The following is a 13,933-nucleotide window of genomic DNA, read 5'->3' on the forward strand; positions in this document are numbered from 1 at the left end:
GAGAGGGAGGGAGGGAGAGAGGAAGGAGAGAGAGAGGAAGGGAGGAGAGAGATTATGTTTTTTGGATTGTATTAGTTTGTTTTGATTTGTTTTTGGGTTGGTCTTTGACTATAATGAATATTATTTATGTATTAAATATCAATAGCAATCCATCAAGGAGGATGTGAGTTGTGTAGGTGTAGATCCAGAGGATGCTATATAGTAATCAAGCTAGGAACTACTAGTATTTCAGTGCCAAATATAATATTTGTGTGTTTGCGGGGGTGGGTGGGTGTTTCCTCTACTGCTCCCTGATCTTTCCTTCCACCCTGTATCAGGTATAAAATTACAGATATTATTGGGAAAGAAGATGGCCTGGGGACCGAGAACCTGAGAGGATCTGGCATGATTGCTGGGGAATCATCCCTTGCTTATGAAGAGATCATCACAATTAATCTGGTAAATCCACAATTGTGAGGTGGGATGGTGGGGTTAGGAGGGGAGAAGATAAGGCAGATGAGGCTTTCGTTGGCCTCTTAGATTCAAGCAGCTGTAATCAACAGGGCCCTTCGAGTGTTGGCTCCACCAGCAGATATACTTACTCATGCAAACTTCTGGCAGAGAGATGTAGACCTCCGATGTGCCAAGTAAAAAGCAGCAGAAGCCTTGGGAGAAGCTATGCCCTGGCTGCTCATTGCTCTTTCTCGTGTGGGTCTCACTTAAGGAAGAGGTGGAACCATGGAAGAGGCTAAGAAGATCTTGGCAGGATGTTTACCGATGCGGACTGGATGCGATGAGATCAGAAAGGGCCGTTTTGATTCTGTTTCGGGGAGATGGTGCAACGGGGGGCTCCCTTTGCATGACGCGCCCAGTCAGATCATTGGAAGATCTTGAGTCTTGTTTAGACTGGAATACGTTTGGCATGGCTTGGTATTCAGAGATTATTGACAAGTCATTCATTGGGCCAACTATTACTCCTCCCCATCCTCTTGTGGGAAATAAATTGGGAAATATTTATCATTAATCTTCCTTCCTTCTTTTTCTTCCTTCCTTCCTTTCCTTCCTCCCTCCCACCCACCCTCTCCTTTCTTTCTTTCTTTCTTTCTTTCTTTCTTTCTTTCTTTCTTTCTTTCTTTCTTTCTTTCTTTCTTTCTTTCTCTCTCTCTCTCTCTCTCTCTCTCCCTCCCTCCCTCCTTTCTTTCTTTCTTTCTCTCTCTCTTCCTCCCTCCCTCCCTTCTTCCTCCCACCCACCCTCCCTCCTTTCCTTCCTTCCTTCCTTTCTCTTTCTCTTTCACTTTCTCTCTTCCTTCCTCCCTCCCTCCCTCCTTTCTTTCTCCCTTTCTTTCTTCTCTCTCTTTCTTTCTTCCTCCTTCCCTCCCTTCCTCCCCTCTCCCCCTCCCTCCCTTCTTTCCTTCTCCCTCCCTCCTTCCCTCTCCCTCTCCTCCCCCATCAACTCAAGGTAGCAAACATACTTCCTCCTCCTCCTCCTCCTCCTCTTTTCCTCACAACAATGCTGTGAGTTGTGTTGGATTGAGAGGAAGTGATGCTCCTGAAGTCACCCAGTTGGCTTTCATGCCTAAGGGAGACCTAGAACTCACAGTCTCCTGATTTCCAGTCCAGCACCTTCACCAGTACACCAAACGGGTGTACTGTTGTCTTTTTCCAGAATTGGAGGCCTTCACGTGAAATGCTTTCCAGGTCAAATCAGGCGTGTTATTCATGAAGCGAATGCATCAGCTGTAGAGGGGGCTTCTTTTAGTATAAGTGGGCATTCTGCTTCAAAAAATAAACAGTCCATTCCTGTTCTGGTGCTTCCTTGCATTCATGTATTGAATGTAAAAAGTTCGCCAAAAATGCTGCAGAATTGATCTGAATACTCATTTATTTTGTTTTTAGGTGACCTGCCGTGCCATTGGAATTGGGGCTTACGTTGTCCGGCTGGGACAAAGGACAATCCAGGTGGAAAATTCACATATAATCTTGACCGGTGCTGGAGCACTCAACAAAGTAAGCCTTTCTTCTTTGTGGATCATGATTTTAAAACAGGGATGTCCAAATTTGGCAACTTTTTAAGAATAGAATAGAATAGAGTAGAATAGAATAGAATTTTTTATTGGCCAAGTGTGATTGGACACACAAGGAATTTGTCTTGGTGCATACGCTCTCAGTGTACATAAAAGACTTGTGGACTTCAACTCCCAGAATTCCCCAGCCAGCCCATGCTTTGGACAACTCTCAAAGACGAATGAAGGCAAATACACACATGTTCCCAGGATAATGTTGCAGGATCCAATCTGGGTTGGTCACCGGGACCTGAGGTTTTGTCTACCGAGGTTTTGGACTCGTGCTAGAACCCATCCCCAGGGAACTTCTGTTTCACCAGAATGTGTATACTTTGGGCTATTCTGTGCATCGTATTTATGGGGTATCCGGTTGTGTGTGGCTTTTCAGTTGTTGATTGGGGTGTTGATCACCAGCTATTAATCAACAACTAAAAAGCTACAGAAAGGGACACAGTGGCTCAGTGGCTAAGATGCTGAGCTTGTCGATCAAAAGGTTGGCAGTTCAGCGGTTTGAATCCCTAGTGCCATGTAACAGGGTGAGCTCCCGTTACTTGTCCCAGCTTCTTGGTGGGAAGGTAACAGCGTTCCGTGCGCCTTTGGCGTTGAGTCATGCCGGCCACATGACCATGGAGACGTCTTCGGACAGTGCTGGCCCTTCGGCTTTGAAACGGAGATGAGGACCACCCCGTAGAGTCAGGAATGACTAGCACATATGCACGAGGGGAACTTTTACCTTTACCTTAAAAAACTACAACACACCCAGGCACCCCATAAGTATGACACATAGAATAGCCCATCTTCACCCATTCTGGAGAGAGAGTGAAGTTTTTTATTTATTTTTTATTTTATTTTATTTCAAATTTATATACCGCACCTTCTCTTGAGGGACTCAGGGCGGTGTACAGCCAGATAAAAAACATACAAAAGTTCCCTGAGGATGGGCTCCAACAGGAGTCCAAAACCTCGGAAGCCTAAACCTCCGGTCCCGGTGAACGACCCAGATTGGATCCTGCAACTCTCAAAGAGGCACTTTCAGCGGCCACGCACATCCCAAAACCCCGTGGAAAAGACACAAGATGCAAACTGAAAAGCTTTCTCTTGCCCGCCCCCCCTCCCAGCGGTCCTTCTGAGAGCAGAGTGGCCCATTGTGCGGTCCAGATCCCCGCTTCTGTTTTATTTAGATCAATGTGCTCTTCTCAGCCAGCCTGCTGTTTCTCCATCCAGTGTCTCCTGCAGAATAATGACCCCTCTCTAAGAGAAAAAGCAGAGACCGGCTTGTTTGCAGCCTTTGTGCAATATACCTGAATGAATTGTCCCCCTGGGGATGAAAATGCCCCAACCTCCTAGCCATCCCACTTTAGGTTTTAAACAGGGTTGGAAGCAGGAGTCAAAGGCTACGGCTCTTAAATCACCACACCACCCAGGCAGCAGCTGTTTGAAATTTATGCTCAAGAGCTCAGTTCTTGCGAGCAGGAGAGAGAAACAATTTGCCCTTGAATTACAGACGGAGGCAGAGTGGGTGGGGGTGGGTGGGGGGGGGAGAGATGACAAGGGGAAGCAGGTGGCAGAGTGCGGGGGGGGGGGCTGCGATTCCACTTTTATTTTCTTTCTTTGGGTAGCAATCTGATTCCGGGGATTTGCAGCACAGGCACGACAAAGATTGGAGGAGAATGTTGTGACTATTGTGGCACCCTGGGCCAAAGGTTCAAGGAGATGGAGACCTTTCCTTTGAGGCAAAGGGATCAGTGCCGAGAGTTAAGCAATGCACTTAAAAATAATGAAAATAGAGACGCATCGGTTTGGCCCGGGCGGGTGGGAAAAGGCGGGTGGGGAAGATTGCTCATGCGGGGGTTGCGTTTTTAAGAATCGGAGTTCGGGCGATCGAATCTTTGCTGAAGATTTGGGCAGCCCAAGGACCGAGTTGGCCAAAGGTATCTTGATTTTGTGCCTTTGCTGGGGAGGGATCAGCTGTGATTCGGTGGGAATGCAGCCTGCAGCTTTTATACTGGGGTTCTCCGCTGAAAATGTGGCCAATGGTGAGTAATACAGATAGCCCTTGACTTACAAGTGTTCGTTTAACGACTGTTCAAAGTTACAATGGCACTGAAAAAAAATGACTTATGTCCAGTCATGATGCTCGGCATGTATTTATGACAGTCGTAGCATCCCAGGGTCATGTGATCTCTGTCTGTTAACCTTCCCTGCTGGCACCCAATGATCAAAGCTAATAGGAGAAACTGTATTTGCTTAACAATCTCCTGATTCACTTAGCAACTGCAGTGATCTGCTTAACAACCGAGGCAAAAAAAGGTTATAAAATCGAGTGTGACTCACTTGGAACCCTGGTGGCACAGGGGTTAAAGTGCAGTGTTGCAGGCAGACTCTGCCCACAGCCTGGAGTTCAATCCTGACAGGCTCAAGGTTGACTCAGCCTTCCATCCTTTTGAGATCAGTAAAATGAGGACTCAGATTGTTATGCAAATATGTAAATAATGTTTCCAACATTATAAATTGCCCAGAGAGTGCTATAAAGCTCTATGGGGTGGTATATAAGCCTAAATCATCATCATTATCTCCTTTTAATGACCCCATAATCGTTTGCTGGGTGGAATCTGGGCAATTGAATGGAGCTGAGTGTTTATTGGCCGGATGCCCTTCCTGTCACCAATGCGGAGTTATATTCAGCAGATATATTTTCAATGTACCGAGAGAGAAATATCTGTTTCTACCTAGGATCGAACTCACAGCCTCCTGATTGTGAGGCAAAAGCTCCACCTCTAGGCCACTGCACCACTGTATATAAGCCTAAATGCTATTGCTATTTCTACCCGCCGTGCTTAGTAATGGAAATTCTGGACTAAATGGGGGTAGGAAGTTGAGAACTATCTGTATTGTCAGTCAGTGTTGGGCTGAATGGATGGATTCAGCCCAACTCTATGGATTTTACTCTATGGATTTTACTCTTATGATAGAACCATAGAGTTCTGGCTATGGCAGGACCGTAGAGTTCTGGCTATGGCAGGACCATAGAGTTCTGGCTATGGCAGGACCATAGAGTTCCAGCTAAGGCAGGTACTACCATAGAGTAGATGTTTGGTAGGCCAGATATAGCCTCCACATTCAAGGCTTTTAGGTTGAAGCTCTAAAGCAGGAATCTTGTGGACTTCATCTCCCAGAATTCCATTCGACGTTACAGCAACACTGAAAAATGCGACGTATGACCATTCTTCACATTTATGACTGTTGCAGCATCCCTGTAGTCACGTGATCAAAATTCAGACGCTTGGCAACTGGTGCATATTTATGACGGTTGCAGTGTCCCGGGGTCACATGATCCCCTTTTGTGACCTTCTGATAAGCAAAGGCAATGGGGAAGCCAGATTCACTTAACAACTGTGTTACTAACTTAACAAGTGCAGTGATTCACTTAACAACTGTGACAAGAAAGGTCGTGAAATGGAGCAAAACCTACTTAAACACTGTCTGAATTGGCCACAGAAATTTTGGGTTGAATTGTAGTTGTAAGTGGAGGACTATCTGTATAAGGTTAGAAGGAAGACCAAAAAGAATATAAAATCGAAGAATTTAACAGGCATGATTTGGATCACCAGCAATCTGCTAGAGAACAGAAGCAACCTATGATCCTCATTATTTGCTTCTCAACCTGATATCAAAGCTGCAGAGTCATTATAGTCCATTCCTGGTGAGATTTAGATAATGACCAGAAGGCTCTAATTGGAGTGATCACATGCTCCATAATTCACCCTCGGTATCACATCCACCCATACGGATGTAAACTCAAGTATGGATGGATGGCTTCATTTATTTATCGACTCTTTACCCCTGTCAAATATTCCTGTCTTCCAGCCTCTTACCCAAGTAGAAAACACAAGGAAAAAAGATATTCACAGTAAAGTAAAAGTAAAGGTTCCCCTTGCACATATGTGCTAGTCATTCCCACCTCTAGGGGGTGGTGCTCATCTCCGTTTCAAAGCCGAAGAGCCAGCGCTGTCCGAAGACGTCTCCGTGGTCATGTGACCAGCATGACTCAACGCCAAAGGCGTACGGAACGCTGTTCCCTTCCCACCAAAGGTGGTCCCTATTTTTCTACTTGCATTTTTTACCTGCTTTCAAACTGCTAGGTTGGCAGAAGCTGGGACAAATCACAAGATTCGAACTGCTGAACTGCCGACTTCTCGATCGACAAGCTCAGCGTCTTAGCCACTGAGCCACTGCATCCCTATATTCACAGTAATAGCCCCCAAATATCCCATCCCACATCAAACAAAAAAACGAAGTACAGCTCCATTTAAAGAATAAGCCTGAACTGTTAATTTGGCAAAAGGAAAGGGAATGGCAGAAGATGAGATGGTTAGATGGTGTCATCGACACAATGAACATATATTTGGGGAAACTCCTGGAGACAATGGAGAACAAGGGGGGGGGGCTGTGTTCTGTCCCCGTCTCACACACGCACACAAACAGACAGCCGGGGATTAAATAAACTGGCAGACAACCAATTCTTCCGATAAGAGGCTTGGCAACCCAGTAGCTGCTTGCCAAGAACTTTACTCATAAACACGATACACACAGTTCAAGCATTGTCCAGTCCGTAATTAAATCCAAGGCAGATAATGCTGTTTCCAAAGATGCAATGTGACTCGATAGTAGTTAGTTTTGTCCGTCACAGAGTCTGAATGGCCACCTCACCCTCTTTTATACCCTGTGGGGTGTGGTCCAGTGACTCAGCTTAATCTCTGGCACGCCTCTTCTTCTGTTGCGCGTGGTTATCTCTGTGACGCTGCCGAGGATCCAGCCAAGACTCATCTCCCTCATTACTGTCCACCTGTGGCTGCGTGGACGTGCTTGGCCCTGGGCCTATCTCTTGCCCTTCGGCGGACACCAAAGGCATTGCCAGAGAGGAGGGTCCTGGAGAGGGAGGCCTTGCCAACTCCTCTCTTTCACTCTCGGAGTCCTCTCCTGCCAATGACACAGGCTCAGGTAACAGAGCCACAACAGCCTGCTGTGCTGTGCTGTGGTCCATGGAGTCACGAAGATTCGGTCATGACTTAGCAACTGAACAACTATAACAAACTTTTAATTCAGTAGTGGCTGTCATGCTCTGAAGATAGAGTGAAAGAATATAGGTGACAGTTTGAACAATCAACCAGTGGAACAGCTTTCCTCCAGAAGTTGTGGGTGCTCCAACACTGGAAATTTTTAAGACGAGATTGGACAACCATTTGTCTGAAATGATAGAGGGCAGGGGTGTCAAACTCATGTGATGTATCGGGATTCTTTAAACTGGACATGGGCGTGGCCAGTGCGTGACGCATCCGGCCCACGGGCCACATGTTTGACAGCCCTGGCATAGGGTGTCCTGCTTGAGCAGAGGGTTGGATTAGAACAGGGATACCCAACCTCTGGGCTGCGGCTTACTTGGAATTGGGCCCTGCGAGTGGCTGGCTGGAGTGTTCAGGGGCGGGTGTGTGCAGCTCGACTTGCATGAGCAGTGGGCCAGCAGGCATTCGTGTGTGTGCGCGCACGCCAACCCACTGGTCCACAACTTGAGCTGTGCACATGCTTGCCGGCTCGCCATTTGCACAAGGGCTCCCCAAAGGAGCCAGGAGAAGCCTATAACAGGTCAGCACTGGTCACGCTAGAAAGTACCCTTCATTGAAGTCTCCAGGCCTCAAAGATGCCCAGATGTAATGGCAGTCACTGTGACCATTATAGATTTCAGCCATGAGGAGTTGCAAACTTGGGCAAATCTGACATTACCAATTGTGCAAACCTAACACAATAGCTGGGGTTGTGGGGAGGGGCAATCTTCCTGTTCTTGCGTCCCTAAAAGATGGTTCATCATGCTGAATATATCCATCCAAAAACAGGTTGCTGGCGTAATAAGAGAGAAGAGTAACGATGCTTTCTTACTATTGTTGTCAAGTTTTTTCTTATGCTGTGTAGGTGGATCTGTACCTAGCTTGGTGGGTTCACTTTAAGTCATCCTTTGCTAGATATTACTCCATCTCTGAGAACTTGTCGGTCAACTCAGGAGCATCCTGGTGCACGGAGTGAAACTTCTCAAGGCCAATCAGAAAACTTATGGAATTATCTGCAAGATCACTTGGAAACTTTCAAATGCCTCCCCATATGCAGGTGGTGGATACCACTGATCCTATAATCTCCCTTTCTTTTTTTCTTTTCTTTTTTTTTTTAATTTGATTTATATGCCGCCCTTCTCCGGAGACTCAGGGCGGCTTACAATGTGCTCAGCAATAACCTTCATCCTTTTGTATATTTATACAAAGTCAGTTTATTGCCCCCACAATCTGGGTCCTCATTTCACCTACCTTAGAAAGGATGGAAGGCTGAGTCAACCTTGAGCCTTGGAGAGATTCGAACCAGCAGAAATTGCAGGCAGCTGTGTTAATAACAGGGTGCACTAAACCACTGTACTATCAAGGCTCTTTCATCACCTCCTTTAGAAAATCTGTATCTGTGACCAGCCATTTGAGGAATTGAAGTCCTGGCTGATCTGGAGCAGACGTGGGTTTCACATAATTTTACCACCTGTTTGCCGCGTACCGAAAATGTGTGAGAGAGAGCACTTGCACACATGCGTGCGGCTCAGAAAATGTGGCTAAATAGGATGGCATAGCGCCAGGGTGGTCGCCACTACCGGTTCCCCTAAACCAGCTGAATACCACCACTGATCTGGAGGACAGGACACCAGGTTGAGAGAAGAGGTCTCAGAAAGCCAAGATATCAGTTGAGATCATAGAATTATAGGGCTGGAAAAGTCTTCTAGTCCAACCCCTTGCCCAAGACAGGAGTCCTTATACAGGTAGACTTCGACTTTACCGACCACAATGGAGCCCAACATTTCTGCTCAGTGAGACATTTGCTAAATAAGTTTTGCCCCATTTTTGCGACCTTTCTTGCCACAGTTGTTCAGTGCAATCACCGCAGTTGATAAGTTAGTAACCCGGTTGTTAAGTGAATCTGGCTTCCCCATTGACTTTGCTTGTCAGAAGGTGGCAAAAGGGGATCACGTGACACCTGCCGCGCCCCCCCCCCCCCAGGATGCAGTAACGATCATAGACGGGTGAAATGCTCCTGGTTCGGACCGGATCGCCCGATCTGGTAGCGATGGAGGCAGGTAGCAAAAATCCCTGCCCCCCTCTCCCCATACCCAGCTGAGCCGCACAATCATCAGAGGCTTTTTTTTTTTACTTTTAAAAGCATTTTTTCTACAACCTCTTCAGATGAAAAAATGCTTTTAAAAGTAAAAAAAAAAGCCTCTGATGATCGGGCGGCTCAGCTGGGATCGTCAGAGGCATTTAAAAGAAAAAAAGTCTCTGCTGATCAGGCAACTCAGCTGGGATCGTCAGAGTCTTTTGAAAGCATTTTTTTTACAACCTCTTCAGCCGAAGAGGTTGTAGAAAAAATGCTTTTAAAAGTTAAAAAAAAAATTGGCCACACCCACCAAGTCACATTACCCCTCCCCACCAAGCCACGCCCACAGAACTGGTAGTAACAAATTTTAGATTTCACCACTGATCATAGATACATACCAGTTGCCAAGTGTCTGAATTTTGATCACATAATTATGGGGATGCTGCAATGGTCTGTGTAACTCTGAAAAACGAGTATAAGGCACTTTTTGGGAACGGTCATTAAATGAACTGTGGTAAGTCGAGAACTACCAGTACCATCCCAGACAAATGATTGCCTGATCTTTTCTTGAAAACCTCCAGCAATCGTGCACCCACAACTCTTAAAGAGGCAAGGTGTTCCACTGTGATTCGTTGTTTTTTCATTGTCAGGGAATTCCTTCTTATTTCCAGACTGCCTCTCCCCTCCGACAAATCTCCACCCATTGCTTCTTGTCCTGCCCTCAGGTGTTTTGGAGAATAAGTGAGCCCCCTCTTCTCTGTGACAGCCCCCCACCCCCACCCCAAGTATTGAAAGACTGCTGCCATGTCACTTCTAGTCCTTCTCTTTGTTAGAGTAGACATACCGAGATGGATCCCTTAATCATTCACCGTACGGTTTAGCCTCCAGACGAGTGGTGAAATCCAATTTTTTTTGCTACCAGTTCTGTGGGCATGGCTTGGTGGGCATGGTGGGTGGGCATGGCAGGGGAAGGATACTGCAAAATGTCCATTCCCACCCTACTCCAGGGGAAGGATACTGCAAAATCTTCATTCCCTTCCCAGTCCTGGGGGAAGGATATTGCCAAATCTCCATTCCCACCCCACTCAGGGGCCAGCCAGAGGTGGTATTTGCCGGTTCTCCAAACTACTCAAAATTTCCACTACCGGTTCTCCAGAACCTGCTGGATTTCACCCCTGCTCCAGACTCCTTGTCAACTTTGTTGCTTTTCTCTGCAGACTATCTAGGGCAGGAGTCCCCAATCCCCAGATTGTGGAACCGGTAGTGGGCTGTTGGCATGTCAGCAACCGGGTCACACAAACAAGCGAAGCCCCATCCATGGGATACAGGCAGCATGTAAAACCACACACCCTCCGGTCCACTGAAATATATTTTTCCATGGAACCGGTCCTTGGTCCCCAAAAGGTTGGGGGCCACTGACCTTCTAGGGCAGTGATAGCAAACCTTTTTGGCACCGAGTGCCGAAAAGGGAGTGCGCGTGCACGCGCACGGCACCGAGTGCCGAAAAGGGAGCACTTCACGCTCGTCAGAGCCACGACGATGAAGAGGAGCTGCCCAGGGGTCATGTGCGCGCTGGATAAGGTTCTTCCGGAAAAGGTACTCCCAGCCAGCGAGTCTTCCGGTTACTGCCACACGTGCGCAAGCGCCAATCAGCTGGCTGGCGCACATGCTCACGCTGGAAAACGGAAGAACAGCTCTTCCGGTTTCTGGCACTGCCGCACGCACAAAGGCCAGCTGATCGTCACGCACACATGCGCACCAGAAATGTCAAAGAGGAACGGGCGATGCCCCGCGTGCCAGGCGACATGGCACTTCGGGCACACATGCTGTAGGTTTACCATCACCATTCTAGTAGCATTTTAAGGCAGAGCTTTAAAAAGGACCCATCTACCAGCTTTGGCTGGAAACTGGAAAGAAGGGAAAAGAAGACCGGGGCGGGGTGGGGGGGGGATGAGGAGGAGACCTTATGTCTGAAACAGAGTTTCGTATTGATGCAGCTTCTTTCTGATTGGAGTGCAGAAACCTGCGTGAAGTTGTCCACCTGCACCTTGGCCGAAGGAATACAGTGGCAACCTAGAAGCTGCCAAGAGAGACTTTCTGGCAGGGGTTCGTGGTACTACAACCACGTCTCTCTGTGGCTGTACAGAGAGATTTCTGCCTGCCCTTTGTCTTCAGTATTTGCAAAGCGTGGAGGGAAGCTTGGCGTGTCGTTTCCCCCCCCCCACTCCCACCCTTTCCCTCCCTCCTGCTTCTCTGTATACAACTGTTTGTGTGTGTGCGTGCACGCACACACTGCATCCCACTCATTGACCCTCCTCCCTCTTCACCATCCTCGCCCCCCCTCCCCTCCGAAAATTGAAATAATGATAATGCCATGTCTCCCCACTGCATCAAAGTATCAGCCCATCAAAAACCAGGAGGCATGAAATGCAAATGGTACGGTGATGGCAAATGGATGGTGCATGATCCCCCCGACGCCAAATGAATTTTAAAAGATGACAATGTATACATGTGTGGGGGGGGGGAGGACAGAGGAGGAGGAGGAGGAGGAAGGAGAGAGGCTTTGAAATAAACAGGTTATGCCAGCAATAGTTTTCTTCTCTCTCTCTCTGTCTCTGTCTCCATCTCTCTCTCTCTCTCTTTCTGTCTGTCTCTCTGTCTGTCTGTCTGTCTCTTTCCGTCTGTCTCTCTCTCTCTGTCTCTCTCTCTTTCTGTGTCTCTCTGTCTCTCTTTCTGTCTCTCTCTCTCTCTTTCTATCTCTGTCTGTCTCTTTCTGTCTTGTCTGTCTGTCTGTCTGTCTGTCTCTCTCTCTCTCTTTCTGTCCCTCTCGCTCTCTGTCTTCTCTTTTTCTGTCCCTCTGTCTGTCTCTCTCTCTCTGGGCCTCCCTCTCTCTCTGTCTCCCTTTCTCTCTCTGTGTGTGTGTCTGTCTGTCTGTCTCTGTCTTTCTTTCTCTTTCTGTCTCTCTCTCTCTCTCTCTTTCTCTGTGTCTCCCTTTCTGTCTCTATCTCTGTATGTGTGTGTGTCTTTCTCTCTGTCTGTCTGTCTCTTTCTTTCTTTCTGTCTGTCTGTCCCTGTTTCTCTTTTTCTGTGTCTCCCACCCTCCCTTTCTGTCTCTGTCTCTCTGTGTATGTGCATATGTATCTGTTTGTCTGTCTCTCTGTCTCTGTCTCTGTCTCTGTCTCTCTCTCTCTCTTTCTGTTCCTCTTTCTCTGTTTCTCTCTGTGTGTCTCTCTCAGTGTGTTTTTTTCCTTGCTGTTCACTCCTGACAATATTTTTTCACACTTCACCGAGCATCCATTCTGCCTCTCTCCATCCTCCCCCTTTTTTTCCTCTCTCTCTCTCTCTGTCTCTCTCTCTCTCTCTCTCTGTCTCTCTCTTGCCTACCTCTCGCTCATGTTTCGGGTCGCGTCACTGCAGCTCCGGTGGATATAATAAGATAGAAAGTATGAGGCTGTTATTTGCATAGAAATAGCATGGAGCCCCCAGGCAGAATTCGCAGGGCGGGAGAAGAGAAGGACACAGGGATCATTTGTCTAAAATTTTAATCTAAACTTTTGCTGAGCCTTTTTGTATTGTTTTTTTTCCCCTTCCTTCCTTCCCTCCCTCCCTCTCTCCCTCCCCAAATCAACTTTCTATCCAAATGCCGGCTGCAAACTCCCACACTAGACACATACACACACAAGCTGTTTGTTTTAACACAGTGCAGCTTGGGATAAGATCAATCACTTCGTGCCATAGGTATTGTCAGAATTCAGTAACATGTAGATTATAGTTTGCCTTCTTTTTATTCCAAATGAGTTATGAAGCAGTAGCTTTCCGTATAGGTGGAAGTGTCTGACGTGCCTGGGGTTTATTATCTTTTTTTCTTCCTCTTTCACAAACATGAGTTTGATGTACACATTAACCTGACTTCATATTATGAACGCTTCTGCACCACGCTTGGCAGTTTAAACAGAACAAGGTGTAGATTAAAAGACATATTTTGAGAGAGAATCTGTTCGGAAACATGTATTTCAATGAAAAATGTCATGCAGATGTTTTGAAAATAACCCTAATTGATATTATGATGGTCCTTTGAGGCGGACTTGATTTCTGGTCACTTGAATCAAAATTATAGGGTTAGAATGGACCTTTGAGGTCTTCTAGTCCAACCCCATGCCCAGGGCAAGAATCTTTCTACTATTCCAGGATCGTCTTAGTAGTGGTATTCAGCCGGTTCGCACCAGTTCAGATGAACCGGTAGTAGTAAAAGCTACCAGTTCGGGCGAACCGATATTTCCAACTATCAGCTGTGCCGCGCAATTTAAAAAGTGAATCTAAATCACGTGGCACAGCTGTTCCCCTCCCCCCGCTGTTCTACTTACCTTCTTAAGCCACCTTTTTCCGCGCTGCACGGTAGCGCCTGTGGTGTGCATGTATGTGCATGCACTGTGCATGTACGCACGCACACCGTGCATTTGACGCGCACCGTGCATGCGCGCACAGCCAACCGGTGGCAAACCTCAGAGGATTTCACCACTGCTTCTTACTATCCTCTCTAGCCTTTGTTTGAAATCCTCCAGTGATGGGAGCACGGCTTCAAGAAGCTGGCTGCTTCACCGCTTCATAATTCTCATAGTCAGGAAACTCCTCCTTATTTCAAATATGCATCTCCTTTTGTAAAGTTTACCCTGTTGGACCAATAGAAGAGATTATTTATTGCTCAGGGTTGA

The 13,933-nt window shown here is 47.0% G+C and overlaps 1 protein-coding gene across 8 annotated transcripts in view; it reads left to right on the top strand.

Moving 5' to 3' along the window:
- ACACA (acetyl-CoA carboxylase alpha) overlaps positions 1–13,933 on the top strand; it is a 280,148-nt gene that overhangs the window by 195,821 nt on the left and 70,394 nt on the right. For all 8 annotated transcript variants that reach the window (XM_087883446.1, XM_060693230.2, XM_087883447.1 and 5 more), the window contains 2 exons: positions 318–438; positions 1,876–1,986. In XM_087883446.1, the coding sequence (XP_087739572.1) occupies positions 318–438; positions 1,876–1,986 (232 nt within the window). The remainder of the gene's footprint in view (positions 1–317; positions 439–1,875; positions 1,987–13,933) is intronic.

Source organism: Pantherophis guttatus, chromosome 1, assembly GCF_059756535.1.
Source record: "Pantherophis guttatus breed Tessera chromosome 1, ASM5975653v1, whole genome shotgun sequence".
NCBI classification, from domain to species: domain Eukaryota; kingdom Metazoa; phylum Chordata; class Lepidosauria; order Squamata; family Colubridae; genus Pantherophis; species Pantherophis guttatus.